We start from the raw sequence: 22500 nt of genomic DNA on the forward strand, positions 1-22500 counted from the left end.
TGGGGTCAGCTGACCAGCTGTATTTATGTATGTATGTATTTGGCTGCACACCGTAAAGATGTATGAATTACAGGTGGTGGGGTCAGCTGACCAGCTGTATTTATGTATTTATGTATTTGGCTGCACACCGTAAAGATGTATGAATTACAGGTGGTGGGGTCAGCTGACCAGCTGTATTTATGTATGTATGTATTTGGCTGCACACCGTAGAGATGTATGAATTACAGGTGGTGGGGTCAGCTGACCAGCTGTATTTATGTATGTATGTATTTGGCTGCACACCGTAGAGATGTATGAATTACAGGTGGTGGGTTCAGCTGACCAGCTGTATTTATGTATGTATGTATTTGGCTGCACACCGTAAAGATGTATGAATTACAGGTGGTGGGGTCAGCTGACCAGCTGTATTTATGTATGTATGTATTTGGCTGCACACCGTAGAGATGTATGAATTACAGGTGGTGGGGTCAGCTGACCAGCTGTATTTATGTATGTATGTATTTGGCTGCACACCGTAGAGATGTATGAATTACAGGTGGTGGGGTCAGCTGACCAGCTGTATTTATGTATGTATGTATTTGGCTGCACACTGTAGAGATGTATGAATTACAGGTGGTGGGGTCAGCTGACCAGCTGTATTTATGTATGTATGTATTTGGCTGCACACAGTAGAGATGTATGAATTACAGGTGGTGGGTTCAGCTGACCAGCTGTATTTTATGGCTGATAATTGCTACCCCAGATTAAACCAAATCCACAACCTGTGAGAAACATTTAATCTGCATAAACACATTCTAAAATGTGATTTTATTATCATAAGTCTGTCTCCCTACTTCCTGTATCTAAGTTGTGTTGAATGAAAGATGAATCCATGAACTACAGTTATTGTTGAGTTAGAACAGACAACTCAAAAGGTGGGTTATCTTAGTTTTCGATAACATCTCTGGTGGAGTAGTCTTACCGTCCTGGAAGACCCGTTCGACATTGAGGCCGTAGGTGGCACACGTCTCATAGTAGGTGCAGCGCTTCAGGTCATTGGACAGCTTGCGTGCTCGCGTGTCATCGATGACCCGGGGATTGGCTGAGCTGATAGCATCTACAATCACAGAAATAGTCAATCATGTGGCGCCCTCTAGTGCTGATAGAAAGGAAGTGCATGTTTTATTGCAGTAATTACAAACAGGCGTTAGGTGGCAGTGACACTCCAAGGAAGGGGTTTCACACAGCTGGAGAAAAGATGCAAGAACATGTATAGAACTATGTGTGTGTGTCTCTGCGTGCCAGTGTGTGTGTGTGTGTGTGTGTCTCTGCGTACCAGTGTGTGTGTGTCTCTGCATGCCAGTGTGTGTGTGTGTGTGTGTGTCTCTGCGTGCCAGTGTGTGTGTGTCTCTGCATGCCAGTGTGTGTGTGTGCCAGTGTGCGTGTGTCTCTGCGTGCCAGTGTGTGTGTCTCACCTTGCGTCCCCACCAACACCAGAGGTACCTCAGCAGTGTTTCGGTAGTTAGCCATGCGGCTGTAGTAATGGTAGACTGTCTGGAAACTGATCTCATCCTCCAGACTGAACACAAATATCACTGCATCCACCCACAGGGCAAACTGGAGAGAGACAGAGGAAGAGAGAACAGAATGATGTGAGAAAGGGGAGGGAGAGAACAGAATGATGTGAGAAAGGGGAGGGAGAGAACAGAATGATGTGAGAAAGGGGAGGGAGAGAACAGAATGATGTGAGAAAGGGGAGGGAGAGAACAGAATGATGTGAGAAAGGGGAGGGAGAGAACAGAATGATGTGAGAAAGGGGAGGGAGAGAACAGAATGATGTGAGAAAGAGGAGAGAACAGAATGATGTGAGAAAGAGGAGAGAACAGAATGATGTGAGAAAGAGGAGAGAACAGAATGATGTGAGAAAGAGGAGAGAACAGAATGATGTGAGAAAGAGGATAACAGAATGATGTGAGAAAGAGGAGAACAGAATTATGTGAGAAAGAGGAGAGAACAGAATGATGTGAGAAAGAGGAGAGAACAGAATGATGTGAGAAAGATGATAACAGAATGATGTGAGAAAGAGGATAACAGAATGATGTGAGAAAGAGGAGAACAGAATGATGTGAGAAAGAGGAGAGAACAGAATGATGTGAGAAAGAGGAGAGAACAGAATGATGTGAGAAAGAGGAGAGAACAGAATGATGTGAGAAAGAGGAGAGAACAGAATGATGTGAGAAAGAGGAGAGAACAGAATGATGTGAGAAAGAGGAGAGAACAGAATGATGTGAGAAAGAGGAGAGAACAGAATGATGTGAGAAAGGAGAGAACAGAATGATGTGAGAAAGATGAGAGAACAGAATGATGTGAGAAAGAGGAGAGAACAGAATGTGAGAAAGGAGAGAACAGAATGATGTGAGAAAGATGAGAGAACAGAATGATGTGAGAAAGAGGAGAGAACAGAATGATGTGAGAAAGAGGAGAGAACAGAATGATGTGAGAAAGAGGAGAGAACAGAATGATGTGAGAAAGAGGAGAGAACAGAATGATGTGAGAAAGAGACAAGGACAGTAATGTTAAAGCAAGAATCATTAGTTGCTACATCTATTTTTGGACTTCTAAATTAATGATATATATATGTGTGTGTGTGTGTGTGTGTGTGTGTGTGTGTGTGCGTGCGTGCGTGCGTGCGTGCGTGCGTGCGTGTGTGTGTGTATGTATGTATGTATATATATATATATATATATATCACACATACACCCATTAATTCTTGAAGAATATAACTTGCCTCATGAGCTTAGTTCAACAGTCGTAGCCCATCAGAAACCTAAATACTAGCTTGTTTCACGGTCTATGAAGTTGAGTGATAACATTTCTCCAGCTCCGCCCCTTAGCGTTTTACCAAAACAGGGGCTACGCTTTGATAGTGTTTCCAATAAGGATTGTAGTTTTAACTGGGGTTAGTAGTTCAGACTGCATGTGAGGTGAGGGCCCTCGGAGTGTGGTGTCAGGAAAATAACCTCACACTCAACGTCAACAAAACAAAGGAGATGATCGTGGACTTCAGGAAACAGCAGAGGGAGCAGCCCCCTATCCACATCGACGGGACAGTAGTAGTGGTAGAAAGTTTTAATTTCCTCTGCGTATGCATCACGGACAAACTGAATTGGTCCACCCACACAGACAGCATTGTAAAGAAGGCGCAGCAGCGCCTCTTCAACCTCAGGAGGCTGAAGAAATTCAGCTTGTCACCAAAAACACTCACAAACTTCTACAGATGCACAATCGAGAGCATCCTGGCGGGCTGTATCACCGCCTGGTACGGCAACTGCTCCGCCCTCAACCGTAAGGCTCTCCAGAGGGTAGTGAGGTCTGCACAACGCATCACCGGGGGCAAACTACCTGCCCTCCAGGACACCTACACCACCCGATGTCACAGGAAGGCCATAAAGATCATCAAGGACATCAACCACCCGAGCCACTGCCTGTTCACCCCGCTATCATCCAGAAGGCGAGGTCAGTACAGGTGCATCAAAGCTGGGACCGAGAGACTGAAAAACAGCTTCTATCTCAAGGCCATCAGACTGTTAAACAGCCACCACTAACATTGAGTGGCTGCTGCCAACACACCGACTCAACTCCAGCCACTTCAATAATGGAAATTGATGTAAAAAATGTATCACTAGCCACTTTAAACTATGCCACTTAATATAATGTTTACATACCCCACATTACCCATCTCATGTGTATATGTATATACTGTACTCTATATCATCTGCTGCATCTTTATGTAATACATGGATCACTAGCCACTTTAAACAATGCCACTTAATATGTTTACATACCCTACATTACTCATCTCATATGTATATACTGTACTCTATACCATCTACTACATCTTGCCTATGCCGTTCTGTACCATCACTCATTCATATATTTTTATATACATATTCTTCATCCCTTTACACTTGTGTGTATAAGGTAGTAGTTGTGGAATTGTTAGGTTAGATTACCCATTGGATATTACTGTCGGAACTAGAAGCACAAGCATTTCACTACACTCGCATTAACATCTGCTAACCATGTGCATGTGACCAATAACATTTGATTTGAATAAAACTAGTTCTGGATTAAAAAGGGTGATCAACAGAGAATGTCCATTAAAGTGAAGTTTTACTCTCGGACTACATCTGTTTACAGGCAACCCTGTACATGTTAATACAGCTGTAATACCAACCTGAGCCTCTGGGGGGCCCCCTTCATCTCTGATGAGCAGTAGGTTGCTCTGTCCGTCCACCACTATCTCCTTCTTAAAACGGCCCCCTGCAGGAACAACACATACCATGAGAGAGAGGAGAGGGACTAACATGGAGACGGATCAAATACTACATGAGTAACCACAGTATAACTAAACTCACGTAGCTTTTAGTCCAATGTCACATTTCATCTGTTGATATCTCAGCAGGATAGCTATATAGAGTTAGAGCAGCGAGAGTGAATTCAACTAACTGTGATGATGTAATAAATGCGTAGTAAAAATGTTTTGATGAGGTAATGGTAGTGAGAAGGAGACATGATCAATGGAAAGACACACACACACACACTGAGGATGTCAGCCGTCTAGGACTAGATGGTGATAATGACTACCCACAGGAGAATGAGAGGAATGCTGCTGTACAGGTAAACCACACACAGAGATGACAGCGGTGTGTGTGTGTGTGTGTGTGTCCCAGCAGGTCATTCCTCAGAAAAACATGTTTCATCTGTGAGACCTGTTAGAATGATGTTCTCTCACAATATGACCTTCAACTCTTCTCTGGCCTAGATGCTCTGAGGCTGACCTATGAACCTTGGCCTCAGATGGAAAGGTCAGAGGGTATGGGCTGTGACCAAGGGGGGGAGTGGTAAGGTACTTAAGCAGCCTTGGGGAGCCATCCTAGGGGAGCCAGCCTAGGGGAGCCATCCTAGGGGAGCCATCCTATTGGAGTGTCATGTAGCGCTATGGTCCCCAACCAGGGGTACTAAGACCTCTGGGAGTAGTGTCATGTAGCACAGCATTACTGACATCTAACGATCTGCCTGCACTGGGGGGGGGGGGGGGGGGGGGGGAGAGAGAGAGAGAGAGAGAGAGAGAGAGAGAGAGAGAGAGAGAGAGAGAGAGAGAGAGAGAGAGAGAGAGAGAGAGAGAGAGAGAGATGAAGAGAGAGGGAGAGAGATGAAGAGAGAGGGAGAGAGATGAAGAGAGAGGGAGAGAGATGAAGAGAGAGGGAGAGAGAGATGAAGAGAGAGGGAGAGAGAGATGAAGAGAGAGGGAGAGAGAGATGAAGAGAGAGGGAGAGAGATGAAGAGAGGGAGAGAGATGAAGAGAGGGAGAGAGATGAAGAGAGGGAGAGAGAGATGAAGAGAGGGAGAGAGAGATGAAGAGAGGGAGAGAGAGATGAAGAGAGGGAGAGAGATGAAGAGAGGGAGAGAGATGAAGAGAGAGGGAGACGAAAAGAGAGGGGGACGAAGAGAGAGGGGGACGAGAGGGAGAGAGATGGAGAGATGAAGGGAGAGGGAGATGAAGAGAGAGAGATGAAGAGAGAGGGAGATGGAGAGAGAGAGATGAAGAGAGGGGAGATGAAGAGAGAGAGAGATGAAGAAAGAGAGAGAGAGATGAAGAGAGAGAGAGAGATGAAGAGAGAGGGAGATGAAGAGAGAGAGAGATGAAGAGAGAGAGAGATGAAGAGAGAGAGAGAGATGAAGAGAGAGAGAGAGAGATGAAGAGAGAGAGAGATGAAGAGAGAGGGAGATGAAGAGAGAGGGAGATGAAGAGCGAGAGAGATGGAGAGAGAGAGAGAGATGAAGAGAGAGAGAGAGATGAAGAGAGAGGGAGATGTAGAGAGATGAAGAGAGAGAGATGAAGAGGGGGAGATGTAGAGAGATAAGGGGGCCAGGCCCGGGACAGACTGAACACACTGTGCAGAATGTGTCGCACACTGAGACCTAACCTTGGAGTCAGACCCTGTCTGACTCCCTCGACCCACAGGGGGACAACAACACGGGGTTTTACTCCCTGGTTAAAGAGACTGACCATCAGTCTAGCACCCCGTAAAGTAGAAACACCAACACACTGTAGAGTGGCTGTCTCCTACAGCAAGACATTGCATCCCCAAGTTATAGGGAACTTAGTGTGCATGGCATGAAGAGCACTTTTACACACAAAAAATGTTTAAAAATAAAGTGATAAGCAACCTGTCAACTTCCACAGCGTTTAACTGTCAACAATACCATCTAATACAGCTCAGGTCTTAAGTATGTGAGCTGCTGCTAACCAGATCTGTGGTGTTTGGGGGTTGGAATGTGAGCCAGGCCAGGCAGGGAACCCATAATGACATGGTTAACTGGCTGTGTGTGTGTGTGTGTGTGTCAGGGGAACAGGAAGAGGCTAGGCCATGGGTCAGTCAGTCAGCCAGCACCACACAGCAGCAGCTTTCCCCAAAGTCTTTTTCCAGCTCTTTTTCCAGCTGCGGGGTTCTGGAAGGAAGCCCACTCCAATCTGCTCAGGGGGGAGATTGGCGAAGGGCTGGGTGGGGCATGGGGGAGGAAAGAGGTGGCGGGGGCACAGTCCGGTTATAGACTGAATCATGGTGGGTATTTAGAGCGCTCTGGCGAGGACCTCTTGAAGAGGGAGGGCCTCTCTGCTCTCCAAGCAGCTCCAAGTGGAGTCCATCCATGCAGGAAAAATAAGAAAATGTGTGGAAAATCCCTAATAATAAATATGCATATACACCAAAATACACACACCCTCATATTTGTATGCAGAGAAAATCCTCATTTTATATATATTTTTTTTTTAACTAGGCAGGTCAGTGAAGAACAAATTCTTATTTTTAATGACAGCCTACAGGGGAACAGTGGGTTAACTGCCTTGTTCAGGGACAGAAAGACTGATTTTTACCTTGTTGCTAGATGGAATCCCCGAGCTGGCATTTCGGTTACTGGCCCAACACTCTAACCACTAGGTTACCTGCTGGTTACTAGTCCAACGCTCTAACCACTAGGCTACCTGCTGGTTACTAGTCCAACGCTCTAACCACTAGGCTGGTTAATGGCCCAACGCTCTAACCACTAGGCTACCTGCTGGTTAATGGCCCAACGCACTAACCACTAGGCTACCTGCTGGTTAATGGCCCAACGCTCTAACCACTAGGCTACCTGCCGTTCCAACACTCTAACCACTAGGCTACCTGCTGGTTACTAGTCCAACGCTCTAACCACTAGGCTACCTGCTTGTTAATGGCCCAACGTTCTAACCACTAGGCTGGTTAATGGCCCAACGCACTAACCACTAGGCTGGTTAATGGCCCAACGCACTAACCACTAGGCTGGTTAATGGCCCAACGCACTAACCACTAGGCTACCTGCTGGTTAATGGCCCAACGCTCTAACCACTAGGCTACCTGCCGTTCCAACACTCTAACCACTAGGCTACCTGCTGGTTACTAGTCCAACGCTCTAACCACTAGGCTACCTGCCGCCCCAACACTCTAACCACTAGGCTACCTGCTGGTGCAGCTTTGTGGCTTGGCTCTCTGCTGAGTCAGCTGCTCAGTGTGTGTGTAATGTGTGTGTGTAATGTGTGTGTGTGTGTGTGTGACAGAGAAGGGGTGAGTTGTGGCTCCACAAATGAAACAACAGACACAGTGACAGAGTGAAAAGGAGAGGGTTAGCTACGTGAAGCTACAAGCTAAATGTTAGCACAGCAGCAACTTGATCAGCCTCAGGTTCATCATCTAGCTGCTCGCTTGACTGTCACACTAGATCGTCTAAGTGGGAAATACCTGGCTTGTGGCCATTCAGAGTAGCACTTTAGCTACAGAATGCATTGTTGTGGTGATATCTGGAATGATTATGGGCAACCTGACCTATTATCAAGCTGCTACTGTGAAATGGTAAGACCCAAGAGCAGAGAGGAAAACATTCCACAAGGGCCACAGACAGAATGAGAGAAGAGGATAGTTACCTGCATCCACGTCAGCTAGTTACAAATGCAGACAAGAACAAAGAGAGGAAATAAAAGCAAATCCAAGGTGCAGACAAGTTATATTCTCAGTTCAAATTAAACACACACAGAGACAGACAGAGAGACAGAGACAGAGACAGAGACAGACAGACAGACAGACACCCTAGGTCAGAGAGTCTAGAGAGAAGACCAAGCGTCCCAGGTTGAGTGTACAGCCTAGAGCTGTGAGAGGAGAGGGGGTAGGGAGAGTGCAGTGGGGTTATCACATAGAATGTCACAATCGCACATCACCCCTGGCCAGTCAGTGGGTGGTAGAAGAGCAGGTCTTTAAACAGATCCTAGTAGCTATAAGCACATCTGAGGCTGTCTGATGTCACATGACCTACCATAACCTCACACACAACTATCCTGCATTATGCTATCTACATTGGGCCCTTACGTTGTGTTAACATGGCAGCCAGCACGTTGTGGTGACGTTGTGAGAACGTTGTGACAAGAGCCAGGTGTGTTTGGGTCGGTGTTCTATAACCTTTCATAATGTGTCCATTCATACGCTGTGTGTCTGAGAGGACCTGAGAGAGACCACCACAGCAGTCAGTACTGGCTGCCATTCCCTCTGCAGACTCCAGTATACACACTAAGAATAGGCCTGGTTGGCGGCTCTGTGTGGTTAGGTGGTTACTAGGTCGTGGGAGCAACTACAGCAGCCTACAACTCAATCAATTTCGAGGAGAATTGGGGACCGTCTTTGGAGCATCCATTTTTAGATAGGTGGTTAAGACAGCGCGTGTGATCAAGCAGGGATTTTCTATTTTTGTTGGGCCATTGGTCATGGAACAACTATATCAAAGAGACAGAGTTCTTTTGGGTGGAAACACTTCCTAGATGGGCGGCGGTGCCAAGAATTTGCCTGGATCAAAGACCGAAGGCTTGTCGTTTTAACTTCGCTAAAACACATTCTGCCTTCAAATGCTGGATTGTGTTTCTCTTGGCAGCTGACTGTTATAATCAAGAGGCAAAGAAGCGAAAAACACCCGTTGAGTTGTTGACATTTTTCTTTTTGGATATTCCCTAGCCTGCCACCGGCACGCACAGACTCAAGCCAGCAGCTATGAAGAGTGACTTTTTGGATATTCCCTAGCCTGCCACCGGCACGCACAGACTCAAGCCAGCAGCTATGAAGAGTGACTTTTTGGATATTCCCTAGCCTGCCACCGGCACGCACAGACTCAAGCCAGCAGCTATGAAGAGTGACTTTTTGGATATTCCCTAGCCTGCCACCGGCATGCACAGACTCAAGCCAGCAGCTATGAAGAGTGACTTTTTGGATATTCCCTAGCCTGCCACCGGCATGCACAGACTCAAGCCAGCAGCTACGAAGAGTGACTTTTTGGATATTCCCTAGCCTGCCACCGGCATGCACAGACTCAAGCCAGCAGCTACGAAGAGTGACTTTTTGGATATTCCCTAGCCTGCCACCGGCATGCACAGACTCAAGCCAGCAGCTACGAAGAGTGACTTTTTGGATATTCCCTAGCCTGCCACCGGCATGCACAGACTCAAGCCAGCAGCTATGAAGAGTGACTTTTTGGATATTCCCTAGCCTGCCACCGGCATGCACAGACTCAAGCCAGCAGCTATGAAGAGTGACTTTTTGGATATTCCCTAGCCTGCCACCGGCATGCACAGACTCAAGCCAGCAGCTATGAAGAGTGACTTTTTGGATATTCCCTAGTCTGCCACCGGCATGCACAGACTCAAGCCAGCAGCTATGAAGAGTGACTTTTTGGATATTCCCTAGCCTGCCACCGGCATGCACAGACTCAAGCCAGCAGCTATGAAGAGTGACTTTTTGGATATTCCCTAGCCTGCCACCGGCATGCACAGACTCAAGCCAGCAGCTATGAAGAGTGACTTTTTGGATATTCCCTAGCCTGCCACCGGCATGCACAGACTCAAGCCAGCAGCTATGAAGAGTGACTGACAGACAAATACAGTGGGACACACAGATCATCCTTCAGTTTTACTCCTGCATTTAAATGTTAAACCTTCCAATAGGTGTCTCAATATTTACTAGGCTATTCCCCTATAAGACTATCTAAACCCATCTACAGGGCGGCAGGTAGGCTAGCAGTTAAGACCATCGGGCCAGTAACCGAAAGGTTGCCGTTTCAAATCCCTGAGCCGACTAGGTTTCAAATCCCTGAGCCGACTAGGTTTCAAATCCCTGAGCCGACTAGGTTTCAAATCCCTGAGCCGACTAGGTTTCAAATCCCTGAGCCGACTAGGTTTCAAATCCCTGAGCCGACTAGGTTTCAAATCCCTGAGCCGACTAGGTTTCAAATCCCTGAGCCGACTAGGTTTCAAATCCCTGAGCCGACTAGGTTTCAAATCCCTGAGCCGACTAGGTTTCAAATCCCTGAGCCGACTAGGTTTCAAATCCCTGAGCCGACTAGGTTTCAAATCCCTGAGCCGACTAGGTTTCAAATCCCTGAGCCGACTAGGTTTCAAAAATATGTCAATATGCCCTTGAGCAAGGCACTTAAAGGAACAATTGGGGTTAAGTCTCTCTGGATAAGAGAGACTGCTAAATGACTAAAATGTCAAATGTACATTTATGAGGCAACGTTTTCCACACAGAGTGTTGAAATATTAACATGCTGAGGTCTCTGAAAGTAGAGCGTAGAGAGGGCTCCCGTATGTGGGCGAGCAGAGCTGGCAGGGTGCCTCCTCTAAGCTTCAATAATGGATGCAGAGTATGGCTGTCTCCCCAGGGCCTGGACCGAACTGATGATGCTAACACGCTAACGCTACATGAAGGGCTGCATCTCAATAGTGTCTGGTGACTTCCTCTCCCAATCTCCTTTCCTTCATCTGCATTGATATGAAGCCACAGGAGAGCTGAAAGCAATAGGACAGATGAGCGATGACTGCCATGTATCTGACTGGTACTTGTCCACTTCTTTTAGACTACTGCAGCTGAACAAGAGGAGAGGAGATGATTAAAGGAGGACACTGGACTATTGAGACGCAGCCTGGAGTGGAGGAGAGGACACTGGACTATTGAGACGCAGTCTGGTGTGGAGGAGAGGACACTGGACTATTGAGATGCAGCCTGGAGTGGACGAGAGGACACTGGACTATTGAGATGCAGCCTGGAGTGGAGGAGAGGACACTGGACTATTGAGATGCAGCCTGGAGTGGAGGAGAGGACACTGGACTATTGAGATGCAGCCTGGAGTGGAGGAGAGGACACTGGACTATTGAGACGCAGCCTGGTGTGGAGGAGAGGACACTGGACTATTGAGATGCAGCCTGGAGTGGAGGAGAGGACACTGGACTATTGAGATGCAGAGTGGAGGAGAGGACACTGGACTATTGAGATGCAGTCTGGTGTGGAGGAGAGGACACTGGACTATTGAGATGCAGCCTGGAGTGGAGGAGAGGACACTGGACTATTGAGATGCAGTCTGGTGTGGAGGAGAGGACACTGGACTATTGAGACGCAGCCTGGAGTGGAGGAGAGGACACTGGACTATTGAGATGCAGCCTGGAGTGGAGGAGAGGACACTGGACTATTGAGACGCAGCCTGGTGTGGAGGAGAGGACACTGGACTATTGAGACGCAGCCTGGAGTGGAGGAGAGGACACTGGACTATTGAGACGCAGCCTGGAGTGGAGGAGAGGAGCCCCTCAGGCTTAGCTTGAGGAGAGGTAACAGGGAGAGAACACTAGCTTCAGGACTAACATACTGCTCTCTCCAGCTCCTTGTAGCTGGGCAGTTGGGTTAAGCAGGCGGTGTAGTTAAAACCTCTTGAAGCTAGGGGGCACTATTTTTATGTTTGGAAAAATAACGTTCCCAAAGTAAACAGCCTATTTCTCATGACCAGATGCTAGAATTTGCATATAATTGACAGATTAGGATAGAAAACACTAAAGTTTCCAAAACTGTCAAAATATTGTCTGTGGGTATAACAGAACTGATATTGAAGGCGAAAGCCTGAGGATAATCCAATCAGGAAGAGCCTCTTATTTTGTGTTATTCTGTGTTCCTATGCGTGCCTGTCCTCCATTTAAAGGGATATCAACCAGATTCCTTTTTCTGTGGCTTCCCTAAGGTGTCAACAGTCTTTAGACATAGTTTCAGGCTTTCATTTTGAAAAATTAGCGTGAAGGATCACATTGCGTAAGTGGAGAGGTGGGGGCTCTCAGAGTGAGTTGGTGCACAATTGAGTAAACCGGCCATTGTTCCTCCCGCTGTTATGGAAAAAAGCTACACACTCGGTTGATATATTATATATCTTTTAAAAACTACCTGAGGAATGATTATAAAAAATGTTTGACATGTTTCTGTGGACATTATGAAGACTATTTGGAATTTCCGTCTGCGTTGTCGTGACCGCTCTTTCCTGTGGATTTCTGAATATAACGCCACAAACAAATGTCAGTATTTTGGGTATAAAAATAATCTTTATGGAACAAAAGGAACATTTGCTGTGTAACTGGGAGTCTCGTGAGTGAAAACATCCGAAGATCAAAGGTAAACGGTTAATTTGATTGCTTTTCTGATTTTCGTGACCAAGCTTCATGATGCTAAGTGTACATAATGCTATGCTAGGCTATCGATAAACTTACACAAACGCTTGGATTGCTTTCGCTGTAAAGCATAATTTCAAAATCTGAGACGACAGGGTGATTTACAAAAGGCTAAGCTGTGTTTCAAAATATTGCACTTGTGATTTCATGAATATGAATATTTTCTAGTAATATTATTTGACTATTGCGCTATGCTATTCAGCGGTTGCAGACGGAGATGATCCCGCTACAGGGATTGGTAGCGTCAGGAAGTTTTAAGCATGAGCACGGCACCCTGGTTAATTTATTAAGGCTTTCTAAGAAGCTTTTCCCTACCCAACCACACCGCTATCGACTGACAGACATGATATGCATCTGAAATGGCACCCTATTCCCTATATATAGTGCCCTAAAACAAAGTAGTGAAAAGGGTGCCATTTCAGAGTCCTCCACTGACAGGTACAGACACACATCGGTACAGACACGCACACTGGTAGAGACACGCACACTGGTACAGACACGCACACTGGTAGAGACACGCACACTGGTACAGACACGCACACTGGTACAGACACGCACACTGGTACAGACACGCACACTGGTACAGACACGCACACTGGTACAGACACACACACTGGTACAGACACACACACTGGTACAGACACAAACACTGGTACAGACACAAACACTGGTACAGACACACACACTGGTAAAGACACACACACTGGTACAGACACACACACTGGTACAGACACACACACTGGTACAGACACACACACTGGTACAGACACACACACTGGTACAGACACACACACTGGTACAGACACACACACTGGTACAGACACAAACACAGACGTGGTGAGCAGCAGAGAGCACCCTGGTCTTACCTTCTGGAGATTCCTCCTGGACGTATGTTCCTGTCAGGTACCTGTGAACCAGCGCAGACTTCCCACTGGCCAGGTTACCCACAATGCCCTGGGGGAGGAAGAAGAACAGGGAAGTGAGGCTGTTTCCTGGTTTTGCATATCTTCTACTTTGGCTTGTAATAATCAGAATGGTTGTGCTGCAGTGGATAAAGCTGAGAAGATCTTCAGAGGAAGACTGCCTCAGATGCCTACATGAATATAGAGGAAGACTGCCTCAGATGCCTACATGAATATAGAGGAAGACTGCCTCAGATGCCTACATGAATATAGAGAATATGGAATATAGAGGAAGACTGCCTCAGATGCATACATGAATATAGAGAATATGGAATATAGAGGAAGACTGCCTCAGATGCATACATGAATATAGAGAATATGGAATATAGAGGAAGACTGCCTCAGATGCCTACATGAATATAGAGAATATGGAATATAGAGGAAGACTGCCTCAGATGCATACATGAATATAGAGAATATGGAATATAGAGGAAGACTGCCTCAGATGCATACATGAATATAGAGAATATGGAATATAGAGGAAGACTGCCTCAGATGCATACATGAATATAGAGAATATGGAATATAGAGGAAGACTGCCTCAGATGCCTACATGAATATAGAGAATATGGAATATAGAGGAAGACTGCCTCAGATGCATACATGAATATAGAGAATATGGAATATAGAGGAAGACTGCCTCAGATGCATACATGAATATAGAGAATATGGAATATAGAGGAAGACTGCCTCAGATGCATACATGAATATAGAGAATATGGAATATAGAGGAAGACTGCCTCAGATGCATACATGAATATAGAGAATATGGAATATAGAGGAAGACTGCCTCAGATGCATACATGAATATAGAGAATATGGAATATAGAGGAAGACTGCCTCAGATGCATACATGAATATAGAGAATATGGAATATAGAGGAAGACTGCCTCAGATGCCTACATGAATATAGAGAATATGGAATATAGAGGAAGACTGCCTCAGATGCCTACATGAATATAGAGAATATGGAATATAGAGGAAGACTGCCTCAGATGCCTACATGAATATAGAGAATATGGAATATAGAGGAAGACTGCCTCAGATGCCTACATGAATATAGAGAAAATGGAATATAGAGGAAGACTGCCTCAGATGCATACATGAATATAGAGAATATGGAATATAGAGGAAGACTGCCTCAGATGCCTACATGAATATAGAGAATATGGAATATAGAGGAAGACTGCCTCAGATGCATACATGAATATAGAGAAAATGGAATATAGAGGAAGACTGCCTCAGATGCCTACATGAATATAGAGAATATGGAATATAGAGGAAGACTGCCTCAGATGCATACATGAATATAGAGAATATGGAATATAGAGGAAGACTGCCTCAGATGCCTACATGAATATAGAGAATATGGAATATAGAGGAAGACTGCCTCAGATGCCTACATGAATATAGAGAATATGGAATATAGAGGAAGACTGCCTCAGATGCCTACATGAATATAGAGAATATGGAATATAGAGGAAGACTGCCTCAGATGCATACATGAATATAGAGAATATGGAATATAGAGGAAGACTGCCTCAGATGCATACATGAATATAGAGAATATGGAATATAGAGGAAGGCAATTCTATTCTGTTTCAAGTTTTGACCTCATTCCTAGTCTGTGTACATGTACGTCCAGGAGAAGACTCACTGGATTTCAGACTCACCACTTTGAGTTCTGGTACCGATCGGCTCAGGGTCCACTCCTGGCTGTTCACAAAGGCGTCTGCAACAAAGAGAGAGAAGCCTGTCAATCAACGGCACACACACAAGACCCAGATAACATCAGAGGTCTGACAAGCTGTAATACATGTCCTCCAGACGTCACGGCAACAAGGGTTCCAATCTGTTCCTGCCCAGTAGTCACCCACTAACAGGGAGGAAAGAGACAGACAAACGAGAAGAAAGGGGGAGGATGAGGAGACGAGTAGGAGAGACTTCGGGGAGGATAGGAGCGTAACATGAAAGATGACAGCTGAGTGACAGCTAGGATAGCTGCATCCTCTCAGAGATACTTCCTGTCTGGTCTGAATGGATGTCTTCAGTAGAGCATATCAGCTGTACATACACACGGAACAGCAAGTCAACAAGACCGATGATACACTACACTGAACAACTACTATTACTACCAGCTGTAACAGTACAAATTTAGACCGTCCCCTCGCCCATACCCGGGCGCGAACTAGGGACCTTCTGCACACATCAACAGTCACCCTCGAAGCATCGTTACCCATCGCTCCACAAAAGCCGCGGCCCTTGCAGAGCAAGGGGAACTACTACTTCAAGGTCTCAGAGCACGTGACGTCACTGATTGAAACGCTATTTAGCGCCCACGCTAACTAAGCTAGCCGTTTCACATCCGTTACACTCACCCCCCTTTTGACCTTCCTCCTCTTTTTCCGCAGCAACCAGTAATCCGGGTCAACAGCATCAATGTAACAGTACAAATTTTAAACCGTCCCCTCGCCCATACCCGGGCGCGAACTAGGGACCTTCTGCACACATCAACAGTCACCCTCGAAGCATCGTTACCCATCGCGCCACAAAAGCCGCGGCCCTTGCAGAGCAAGGGGAACTACTACTTCAAGGTCTCAGAGCAAGTGACGTCACTGATTGAAACGCTATTTAGCGCCCACGCTAACTAAGCTAGCCGTTTCACATCCGTTACACAGCTATACCACGAATCCTGAAGAATACTGCCCATAGTAGGTGTGTGTGGTATTGGCTGACATGCTACTGGCTAGGTGTAATATCTCCCTGGCTGTGAGGCTACTGGCTAGGTGTAATATCTCCCTGGCTGTGAGGCTACTGGCTAGGTGTAATATCTCCCTGGCTGTGAGGCTACTGGCTAGGTGTAATATCTCCCTGGCTGTGAGGCTACTGGCTAGGTGTAATATCTCCCTGGCTGTGAGGATACTGGCTAGGTGTAATATCTCCCTGGCTGTGAGGATACTGGCTAGGTGTAATATCTCCCTGGCCGTGAGGCTACTGGCTAGGTGTAATATCTCCCTGGCCGTGAGGCTACTGGCTAGGTGTAATATCTCCCTGGCTGTGAGGCTACTGGCTAGGTGTAATATCTCCCTGGCTGTGAGGCTACTGGCTAGGTGTAATATCTCCCTGGCTGTGAGGCTACTGGCTAGGTGTAATATCTCCCTGGCTGTGAGGCTACTGGCTAGGTGTAATATCTCCCTGGCTGTGAGGCTACTGGCTAGGTGTAATATCTCCCTGGCTGTGAGGCTACTGGTTAGGTGTAATATCTCCCTGGCTGTGAGGCTACTGGCTAGGTGTAATATCTCCCTGGCTGTGAGGCTACTGGCTAGGTGTAATATCTCCCTGGCTGTGAGGCTACTGGCTAGGTGTAATATCTCCCTGGCTGTGAGGCTACTGGCTAGGTGTAATATCTCCCTGGCTGTGAGGATACTGGCTAGGTGTAATATCTCCCTGGCTGTGAGGATACTGGCTAGGTGTAATATCTCCCTGGTTGTGAGGCTACTGGCTAGGTGTAATATCTCCCTGGCTGTGAGGCTACTGGCTAGGTGTAATATCTCCCTGACCGTGAGGCTACTGGCTAGGTGTAATATCTCCCTGGCTGTGAGGCTACTGGCTAGGTGTAATATCTCCCTGGCTGTGAGGCTACTGGCTAGGTGTAATATCTCCCTGACCGTGAGGCTACTGGCTAGGTGTAATATCTCCCTGGCTGTGAGGCTACTGGCTAGGTGTAATATCTCCCTGGCTGTAAGGCTACTGGCTAGGTGTAATATCTCCCTGGCTGTGAGGCTACTGGCTAGGTGTAATATCTCCCTGGCTGTGAGGATACTGGCTAGGTGTAATATCTCCCTGGCTGTGAGGATACTGGCTAGGTGTAATATCTCCCTGGTTGTGAGGCTACTGGCTAGGTGTAATATCTCCCTGGTTGTGAGGATACTGGCTAGGTGTAATATCTCCCTGGTTGTGAGGCTACTGGCTAGGTGTAATATCTCCCTGGTTGTGAGGCTACTGGCTAGGTGTAATATCTCCCTGGCTGTGAGGATACTGGCTAGGTGTAATATCTCCCTGGCTGTGAGGATACTGGCTAGGTGTAATATCTCCCTGGTTGTGAGGCTACTGGCTAGGTGTAATATCTCCCTGGCTGTGAGGATACTGGCTAGGTGTAATATCTCCCTGGCTGTGAGGCCCATTAGCCTGACTGGGCCCAGGTCGTATTATCCATCAGAGGCCCAGCATGGCTGCCAAACAAAAGCAGCAGGCCCGCGGTGGAGCCGGTCACACTCTTAATGTTTAATATCACACCAGCTGCTCTGCGACTGGCTCTATTGGAGCCACTGAGCTCCAAATTGGCTCACTGTTGTGGCGCTGGCAGGGCCATTCTCTGGCTACACACGGGTAATGCCAGAATAGATCTTTCAGGAGGAACCAGGCTAACCAAAGCCCCAATCAGAGGGGATGTGGGCGTGGCTTAGACCCATAGAGGTGAGAGGGTTAGGGGGTGGAGCTAGTCATTACATATAAGGCATTCTGATGCCAACTGTCCTTACGCCACACCCGTTTCCTTGTCTGTTATTAAGGCTAGTGGACTAACAGGAGATGTGGCCTCTACTCTGATTCGTTCTGTCGGTCATGTGTACATTCCTCCACTTCACCCTCTGCTGTTTATGAGACAGAGATTAGACCTGGCAGGATGGATGGAAGGTTAAGTGAGGTCAGTGTGTGGGCCAGTTTATTTAACTGTAGGTTACAGCTGTGTGAGGAGGTTGAGTTGAGAGACTGTAATGTGAATGTGTTTGGAATCTGTTGACTTGACTGTAATAATGGGTGGTGCATGTGTGAGTGACTGCTAAATGAGCGTGGGTGAAACAGTGTATTGTCGTCTATAATTGCAGTGTGCTGTGTACAGTTTGTGTGTGTAGTAATGCGTGGGGGGAATAAACTGCCATCCCTCTGCCACTTCAATCACTCCCCTCATTTCCCAAGACCTCCTAGCCTCTCCTCCTCCTCCTCACTGGTTGTTACAGCAGATACTGTAGAACACTCAACACAGCACACACACCTAACACAGTAACGGTCACACACACACCTAACTAGTACCGGTCACACACACACACACACACACACACACCTAACTAGTAACGGTCACACACACACACACCTAACTAGTAACGGTCACACACACACACACACACACACACACCTAACTAGTAACGGTCACACACACACCTAACTAGTAACGGTCACACACACACACACACACACACACACACCTAACTAGTAACGGTCACACACACACACACCTAACTAGTAACGGTCACACACACACACACACCTAACTAGTAACAGTCACACACACACACACACCTAACTAGTAACGGTCACACACACCTAACTAGTAACGGTCACACACACACCTAACTAGTAACGGTCACACACACACCTAACTAGTAACGGTCACACACACACACACACACACACCTAACTAGTAACGGTCACACACACACACACACCTAACTAGTAACGGTCACACACACCTAACTAGTAACGGTCACACACACACACACACACACACACCTAACTAGTAACGGTCACACACACACACCTAACTAGTAACGGTCACACACACACACACCTAACTAGTAACGGTCACACACACACACACACCTAACTAGTAACGGTCACACACACACACCTAACTAGTAACAGTCACACACACAATTCACTGCTGGTTACTGGCGTGTGTGTGGTCAGTTTTATCAGGGCCATCCAGTCACTCACCACAGTGTTACCCTGGAGGGAGCTGACACAGGTCATTCTAGAAAAGGACTCTCTGTTCATGCTTGTTATAATCCCACACAACACAGTGCTGTTCTAATAGAAGGCCATTTAGCAGACACTATTATCCAGAGAGACTTGTTCCAGAGAGACTTGGTCCAGAGAGACTTGGTCCAGAGAGACTTGGTCCAGAGAGACTTGGTCCAGAGAGACTTGGTCCAGAGAGACTTGGTCCAGAGAGACTTGGTCCAGAGAGACTTGGTCATGCATGCATACATTTTCACGTATGGGTGGCCCCAGCGGGAAACGAACCCATGACCCTTGGCATTGCAGGCTCTACCAACTGTGCCACACACACCATTCAGCCGTTCCCTTTCTCCAGACACCCCCGTGTGTTATCTTGCTGGGAAAGTAGGTCACAGACCCCACCATCAGACAGGACTGAGGACCACAAACAACCCTGTTCCATTTAGGCCTCCATTTGGACCAGTGTTAGCTTTACTAATTCATCAGGGACAATCTGTGTCAGGCAGACACTACACCACAGGCAGACACTACACTACACTACACTACACTACACTACACTACAGGCATACACTACACTACACTACACTACAGGCAGACACTACGCTACACTACAGGCAGACACTACACTACACTACAGGCAGACACTACACTACACTACAGGCAGACACGACACTACAGGCATACACTACACTACACTACAGGCAGACACTACAGGCAGACACGACACTACACTACACTACAGGCAGACACGACACTACACTACAGGCAGACACGACACTACACTACACTACACTACAGGCATACACTACACTACAGGCATACACTACACTACACTACAGGCAGACACTACGCTACACTACAGGCAGACACTACAGGCAGACACTACACTACAGGCAGACACTACAGACACTACAGACAGACACTACACTACACTACACTACAGGCAGGCAGACACTACACTACAGGCAGACAGACACTACACTACACTACAGGCAGACACGACACTACAGGCAGACAGTCACTACACTACAGGCAGACACGACACTACACTACAGGCAGACACGACACTACAGGCAGGCAGTCACTACACTACAGGCAGACAGACACTGCACTACGGGCAGACAGTCACTGCACTACGGGCAGACACGACACTACAGGCAGACACGACATTACAGGCAGACACGACACTACAGGCAGACACGACACTACAGGCAGACACGACACTACAGGCAGACACGACACTACAGGCAGACACGACACGACAGGCAGACACGACAGGCAGACACGACACGACAGGCAGACACGACACGACAGGCAGACACGACACGACACTACAGGCAGACACGACAGGCAGACGACACTACAGGCAGACACGACAGGCAGACACTACAGGCAGACACTACAGGCAGACACGACAGGCAGACACGACAGGCAGACACGACAGGCAGACACGACAGGCAGACACGACACTACACTACAGGCAGCCACGACACTACACTACAGGCAGACACGACACTACACTACAGGCAGACACGACACTACACTACAGGCAGACACGACACTACACTACAGGCAGACACGACACGACACTACAGGCAGACACGACACTACAGGCAGACACGACACTACAGGCAGACACGACAGGCAGACACGACACGACAGGCAGACACGACACGACAGGCAGACACGACACGACACTACAGGCAGACACGACACGACAGGCAGACACGACACGACAGGCAGACACGACACTACAGGCAGACACGACACGACAGGCAGACACGACACTACAGGCAGACACGACACGACAGGCAGACACGACACGACAGGCAGACACGACACTACAGGCAGACACGACACTACACTACGGGCAGACAGACACTGCACTACGGGCAGACAGACACTGCACTACGGGCAGACAGTCACTGCACTACGGGCAGACACGACACTACAGGCAGACACGACACGACAGGCAGACACGACACTACAGGCAGACACGACACGACAGGCAGACACGACACTACAGGCAGACACGACACTACAGGCAGACACGACACGACAGGCAGACACGACACGGCACTACAGGCAGACACGACAGGCAGACACGACACTACAGGCAGACACGACACGACAGGCAGACACTACAGGCAGACACGACACGACAGACAGACACGACACTACACTACAGGCAGACACGACACTACACTACAGGCCGACACGACACTACACTACAGGCAGACACGACACTACACTACAGGCAGACACGACACTACACTACAGGCAGACACGACACTACACTACACGACAGGCAGACACGACACTACAGGCAGACACGACACGACAGGCAGACACGACACTACAGGCAGACACGACACTACAGGCAGACACGACACGACAGGCAGACACGACACGACAGGCAGACACGACACGACAGGCAGACACGACACGACAGGCAGACACGACACGACACTACAGGCAGACACGACACTACAGGCAGACACTACACTAGTCACTACACTACAGGCAGACAGTCACTACACTACAGGCAGACAGTTACTACACTACACTACACTACAGGCAGACAGTTACTACACTACACTACAGGCAGACAGTCACTACACTACAGGCAGACAGTCACTACACTACAGGCAGACAATCACTACAGTACAGGCAGACACTACGCTAGTCACTACACTACAGGCAGACAGTCACTACACTACACTACAGGCAGACATTACACTACAGGCAGACAGTCACTACACTACACTACACTACACTACACTACACTACAGGCAGACAGTCACTACAGTACACTACAGGCAGACAGTCACTACAGTACACTACAGGCAGACAGTCACTACACTACATGACAGGCAGACACGACACTACAGGCAGACACGACACGACAGGCAGACACGACACGACAGGCAGACACGACACGACAGGCAGACACGACACGACACTACAGGCAGACACGACACTACAGGCAGACACTACACTAGTCACTACACTACAGGCAGACAGTTACTACACTACACTACAGGCAGACAGTTACTACACTACACTACAGGCAGACAGTCACTACACTACACTACAGGCAGACAGTCACTACACTACACTACAGGCAGACATTACACTACAGGCAGACAGTCACTACACTAC

General features: G+C 47.6%; 1 protein-coding gene across 8 annotated transcripts in view; it reads right to left on the reverse strand.

The window, feature by feature from the left end:
• Window positions 1–22500, reverse strand: part of LOC110528752 (arf-GAP with GTPase, ANK repeat and PH domain-containing protein 1) — a 282636-nt gene that overhangs the window by 144570 nt on the left and 115566 nt on the right. For 5 of the 8 annotated variants that reach the window (XR_005037373.1, XM_036951834.1, XM_036951831.1 and 2 more), the window contains exons 2-7: window positions 15216–15274; window positions 13447–13534; window positions 7985–7999; window positions 4217–4302; window positions 1455–1596; window positions 962–1096 (exon numbers count right to left, since the gene is read on the reverse strand). Coding sequence is in view for 7 of the 8 variants with exons in the window: in XM_036951834.1 (XP_036807729.1) it covers window positions 962–1096; window positions 1455–1596; window positions 4217–4302; window positions 7985–7999; window positions 13447–13534; window positions 15216–15274 (525 nt within the window). In the remaining variant the exon portion in view is untranslated. The remainder of the gene's footprint in view (window positions 1–961; window positions 1097–1454; window positions 1597–4216; window positions 4303–7984; window positions 8000–13446; window positions 13535–15215; window positions 15275–22500) is intronic. The other 3 variants (XM_036951836.1, XM_036951835.1, XM_036951833.1) reach the window with 1 other exon arrangement.

Source organism: Oncorhynchus mykiss, chromosome 18 (assembly GCF_013265735.2).
Source record: "Oncorhynchus mykiss isolate Arlee chromosome 18, USDA_OmykA_1.1, whole genome shotgun sequence".
NCBI classification, from domain to species: domain Eukaryota; kingdom Metazoa; phylum Chordata; class Actinopteri; order Salmoniformes; family Salmonidae; genus Oncorhynchus; species Oncorhynchus mykiss.